At 54.5% G+C, this 6000-nt stretch overlaps 1 protein-coding gene across 1 annotated transcript in view; it reads right to left on the reverse strand.

Annotated features, from left to right (window-relative positions):
• Ppargc1b (PPARG coactivator 1 beta) overlaps positions 1 to 5795 on the reverse strand; it is a 103273-nt gene extending 97478 nt beyond the window's left edge. Inside the window, exon 1 of the mRNA XM_051163397.1 lies at positions 5629 to 5795. Coding sequence (XP_051019354.1) covers positions 5629 to 5706 — 78 coding nt within the window. The 5' untranslated portion in view covers positions 5707 to 5795. The remainder of the gene's footprint in view (positions 1 to 5628) is intronic.
• Between the last annotated feature and the right edge of the window lie 205 nt (positions 5796 to 6000).

Raw genomic sequence — 6000 nt, forward strand, 5'->3', positions numbered from 1 at the left:
CTGCTGCCTGGGAAGGGAAGGCAGCTGTTAACACTGCAAAGCTCTTGTCATGACCTCACTTCCAAGCCTGGGGCCCCATTTGCAGAGCCTCCGCTGACTTAAGCCCGTGTTCCTTCTAAATGAGAAGGAAGGAAAAGGGTGACTCATACGATAGCAAAGTGGAGTTTCTGGCTGACCCGCACCAGTTGGGGAGAGGAGGCCCCAAGACCAGGGGGAAACATGAGCCCAGGGACCCAGCTGCTAGGCTGTTGCCTTTCCTGGGTCTCACAGCCTCAGCTACAACCAGCTGAGAGGCTAGAGAGAGTGGAGCTCAGGCCTCTGGGGAGCATGTCCTCAGATGGACTCAGTCTCATGCAGGCCATAGGTGGGCAAATGCACCTGATACACACAGCTGCAGCTGGCCCTGGCTTCAAGGGCAAAGGAGGCAGCAGTATCCCAGACCTATCAAACAGCACTAGGACTTCAAGTCTTTTCTCCCCAGTTCTACATGTGCCCAGGGCCCCTGCTGCGTGCTCAGTTCTAGCTTAACAGGGATGAGGAGACAAAGATCCAACTGCAAAATGGGGTGAGTGTACAACCAGGGTGCTACACGGAACGAGTCGTAAATGATTCCCTAACAGGAAGGGGTTGAGCTGAGTATCCCTAACTGAGCTAGTGGTCCTCCTCTGTTTGTCAATGCCTTATCTCTATTCACCGACACTCCAAAAAGTCCCGATCCCGAGGACCTATCCCCGACTGAGCTAGTGGTACGTGACAGCTGAGCGTGAAAAGTAGAGGTGAGTGGATGAAGTAAACGTATGTTGTTGGCCTGGGCAGGGCCTCAGACCCATAGGAAAATGGCTATGGGCCCTACCCTGCCCCACCCCCACCTCCAGAGTGAGACTCTGAGGCATGACAAAGCCTTCCTGGGGGTCCAAGTGTAAATGCTGACAGCGAATGCTGAGAGTGTCCACCACAGTTTTCTTCTCTTGGATATTTACAATCTAAAGTCCGTTCCCCTACAGAGCCGCTCCTGCCAAAGTTAGCCTTTAATACAGCAGCGCACACACATAAATCCCGCCTCCTCATTTACCTGGATGCAATAACCCTGCTTCCTTGATTCAGCTGTATGCAATAACTCTGCCTCACTGTCCAACTGTATACAGTACACACACTCTGACGGTTTCTCCAGAGAGCCCAGTCTGCCCGTTCCCAGTTATGTCTGTGTCTCCATTTGTCTGTCTTTTCTTCATTCCTTCACTACCCTAGTCAAGTCAAGTCCCTGGAGCCATGCAAGGGAGCAGCCATTGAACATCAAAGAAATGCACATTAACAACGAGGGCTAACAAAGTGTGTTGTTGACTGAACTGGTAAAAATGAAAATAGCATGAATAACTGGAGTGCGGCCAATCAGGCATTTCCACACGGTGCCGACGGGTTGTGTAGATGAATACAGTCTCTCTAGAAGACAATTTAGTTACGTGTTTACCAAATGCCCACATGGTTCCTTTGATAGAGCAATTTCACTTCTAGGAATTTAAATGAAGGAGGAAAAAAAAAGCCACATGTGCACAAATATATTTGTTTCAGCATTGCTTACAATAGGATAAATGAAAACAACTGAGTAACAATAAAAGATTGATTGATACATGTTGACTCAACCCTCCATGAAATACTATACAACCATTAAGATATTAGGCACAATATTTATTGATGAGGAAAGATGTTCACAGCATATTGTGAGGAGGAGAAAAAAAAAGCAAGTTACAAAACAGTGTGCTTGCAAGTTACAAATTTAGTATAACAGAATAACTCCATTTGTTATTTTCTATTTTTTCCCAAATAAGTGATCTATATGAATAGGAAAGAAAAACATCTAGAGATACATATGACTTTTGGGCTGCTATCTTTGGATAATATTACATAGTCTGGACTGGTGAGATGGCTTATCAGGTAAAGGCTGATAAGCTGAGTTCAATCTCCATGGCCCACTTCATGGAAGAGAACGGACTGCTGCAAGTTGTCCTCTGACTACACACACACACACCACAGCACACACACATGCAAACACACATACAGAATTAGTTAACTTAAACAAGTTTAAAATATTAAACATTTCCCTTTTCATGACACGTGGCAGTGCTTTCTAAGAGTGTTAAAATTATTTTTTAAAATAAGGGTTAGACTAGGCGACTTATAACAGCCTTGTCATCTGACACCATGACCGTTACTCCAAGCCCTCAAGTGATTTCAAATAACTGCTTTATTTCCTGGGCTTTCCATGTGGCCTCTGGAGTCAAGGCTTTTGCCAGCAGCTGTAGCCCTCTACATTCCTCTCTTCCTTACTCACTGGCCAGCTGTCTCCCCTATCAGCCCAGGAGCTTCTGTTTGGCAAGGCTCAGCTGTACCCCTCTTTGTAATCCATGTACCTCATCAGGAGCTGGGCAAAGGAACATTCCTCAGCATGCTGACAGGTGCCATGTGGGCACAAAGAGATAAAAGGCTCAACTTAGATCCTACTGGATACACTCAAACACAGAAAGTGCTCGGTTTTTATAACTGACTGTGAAAGGCAGAAGAGAGAGCAGGGCAGGCTGGCAGAAAAGGGCTACCAAGGGAGGAAGCCATGCAGGATGGGAAGCAAGGGGACACCAGGCAAGGGACAGAGCATGAGCAAAAAGTGAAACCACCACACAGTTCTTTTGGATTATATTCTTTAAATATATCCAAGAAGCTTCCACCATCCTGGTTCTGATAAATGTCTACTTTGGTCCCAATGGATAAGCCGTTAAATCTCTCAAACAGTTGTCTTTAATGTAAGCCTGGGTTAGTCACCGAAAACAAGACATCTTTTTCGGACAAAGACAATCCACTTTCCCCAACCCTCCCAAAGGGAGAGCTGGGGGAGGGGAGGGTCCGGGAAGGGCTCTGGGGAAGGAGCAGCAGAACAGCCAGACAGCATACATGCAAACACGGCTCACCCCACCAGCAGGCCTCTGGCTTCTCCGTCAGCACCACCGGCCCCATTGGACAGATGGAGGTACCCGGCTGGAGAGTTAAAAATGGCTTGCTCCAGGATCACCCAGCCAGAGAGCGGGGAAGGTGACTCCACTCAGGCCTTCTGACTCCAAGTCCAGTGCTATTTCGAGGTAACACACAGGACCTGGAGTCAGGAGCCCTGGGTGGCTCTGTCACCCCCTGGCTGAGTGGTCGTGGACAAGCAGCTCACCCCTCACAGCCTCTTCCCCAACTGTAAAATGAGGCGGCGGGCTGCCCCGCCCATTCCCGCTCAACTCTGAGCCTTCTAGGGGCGGCTGCAAAGCTCCTGGTATCAATTACATTTCCCAAGTTGGCCCGACAAAGATCACCCGGAGATCTTCGGTCTGTCACGTGATTAAGTTAAAGGTGGGGGGGGGGGAGCAAATGTCCCAAAATAACTTTCCCTGCACTGCTTCTGCAGACACCTGATTACCCAATTTTCTAGTTTCCTTGGGTGAAGAAGCACTACTGAGTAGGTAGGTTAGGATTGCGGCTAAAAGGGTATACAATTAATTATCGATGAGCCAAACACCAAAGATAAAGACCAGGGTCCTGTCCAGAACGGTCAGCCTTAGTATGGATGAAGGAGTCTTCGCTGGCTATTTCAGGCCTCTTCTACTCGGTTCTTAAGAGTAAAGATATGGACATGACTCCAGGAAATATATAGATCTGGGGTGCAGATCTTCTTGTGGCCCACCATACCCCACCACCTGCAGTCCCAGGCTATCCACTCCCTGGGTGCTGAGGCTAGGGCCCGACTTCGGCAGACACAAACACCGGGCGTGTGACCGTGCCTGGCGACGTTGCCGGGAGCTCCACCGCAGTTTCGTCAGAGGTAAAGGTACGCGCCCGGCGCGCGCGACGTGTGCACACGCACAGGGGACACACACACACACACACACACACACACACACACACACACACACACACACACACACACACACACACACACACACCTCATTAACACCCTCTCCCCACCTGAAGAAGCGCGATCATTCGCCATTGGCCCCTTGGGCCTCTGCTTCGAACCCACCCGAGCGCGCCAACCATACACCACGCGGCCCCGAGGCCCCGCGGCTCCGGGTCGCTACGGCGTTTGCAGAGAGCTACGGCCCGACGTCTCCCTCGCGTGGCGGGCTTCCTCTCGGCGACACCCCGCCACGATGCCTGTCCTAGTCGCCAGGCTGAAGTCACCACCGGGAGTCTTCCCTGAGCAAAACCGTACCAGCGGCTGCGTCCTCTTCCAAGTAGCTTCTCACCGCAAGGAGTCAGCTTGCAAGCCTCTCCCCGCCCACCCGGTCCCATGACAGCTGCTACCGCCCAAAGACTGGTAGGTTCTAACCAGAAGCAAAGTTTCCCTCTCTCCTCCTACCACCCATCCCCGTCGTCACCCACCCTACTCCGCCTTCCCCTCCCTCCCAGTGTTATGCAAAACGGGCCGGCACAAACGCCTCTACACTAGGTACTCAGCCTGTCCCAGCCGAGTCCCGCTGGTTTCCGCCTAGCAGCGGGCTCCGTACCCAGGCGTGTCCCCGCATCCGGGGTCTCCTCCCAGGCTCCACTGCATCCCCAGCCTCTTGGGAACACGCAGCCAGGGGCCGGGAGCAAAAGCCCTTAACTCGGGAGCCAAACTTTAAGCTTGCAACAGGCATGGGCCGGGGCGGGGGTCGGGGGTTAACGGAGGTTGAGGTGGGGGCCGCACGCCGCATGCACACATTTTCCTGCAACTGTTTGTCCCAGCAGCAAACCCCATTTTGGTCTCCAAGCCAGCAGCTTCTTAATCCTCCCTCGTCAACACCAGAGCACACTCCTGTCATGCGCTTGTAACCGGTGAGGCTTCCAGTCTCAACCAGAGCCCGGGACGCCGCCTCACCTTCCCTTCCCCCTGCATCGTGGAGCGCGCGCCCGGGCCGCGCGCCGCAGGGGGACTCAGGCACCCCCCTGATAGTCCTTCCGCCCAGAGCCGGCCTTTATCTTGCCTAGAGGGTCTCCTCTGGATAGTGAACGCTGGAAGACGCTATCTCCGCCAGCATGTCCACGTGCCCCGCCGACCCCTAATTCCCCTAGCCGGTAACTGACAGGAAACTCTGCGCTGCAGGAGCAGGTGGGGGGCTGCGGGAAAAACAGCGGCAGCACTCAGGGTACCCGATGCTGGAGAACCAGGAGGTTCCAGGGCTGCCGGCTGCTTCCCTAACCCCGCCACAAGTGCACGTGAAACTACGGCAGCAAGTGCCGGGCGCCGAGGACGCGCCTACAGCACCCAGAGCCAGTCTTAGGGGTCCCCCGACCCTGGCTAGACTCTATCTGCCCAAGAAATCGCAGTACCCCTCAACTTTGCCGGTAGGGGACCGGCACACTCCAGGTGTCCCTGGCCTGGACACCTAGTTTTTCTATGGCTGTGTCCCCCAATGCTACAGCAAGCGCCGGCGACCTGCAGCTCCCTACGCCTGTAACGGGGCGCAGCGCAAGGCACGTGGAAGGGGGGCTCTGCAGCCTGAACCCCTCGATCGCCCCGGTGCGTCCACCGCTGCGCTCCTGCCTCCGCAGCTGCGGCTGCAGCCGGGTGGCTCTGCACCTTGGCCCCTGGCCTGCGCTCCCAGCTGGCAGTACCTGCGTGTCAGAGAGATAGTTGAGGAAGAAGGACGAGAGCTCTTCATCCAGCAGCGCGCCGCAGTCGTTCCCCGCCATCTTCCAGCCGCGGCTGCAGCGTGCGGCGGAGTCAGCGCCGAGCCCGCCCGGGGGAGGGAGCGAGCGAGCAAGCGAGCGAGAGAGGAGGAGGGAGGAGACAGCCTGGCGGGCGGGTGGAGGGCGGAGCTCGGGCCCCCGGCTGCGGCAGGCGGGCTGGCTGCGGGGGCGGGGCCGTGCGAGCCTGGGGTCGCACCCCCGCTTTCTCTGCTCTGAGTCAGTCGCGGCGACCAGGTCTCGCAGCCCCCCACAGGGAAAAAAGCGCTGGCAGCCAGGTGGCCGTGCCCGGGCCAGCAG

The sequence above is a fragment of the Acomys russatus genome, chromosome 20 (genome assembly GCF_903995435.1).
Source record: "Acomys russatus chromosome 20, mAcoRus1.1, whole genome shotgun sequence".
Lineage (NCBI taxonomy): Eukaryota > Metazoa > Chordata > Mammalia > Rodentia > Muridae > Acomys > Acomys russatus.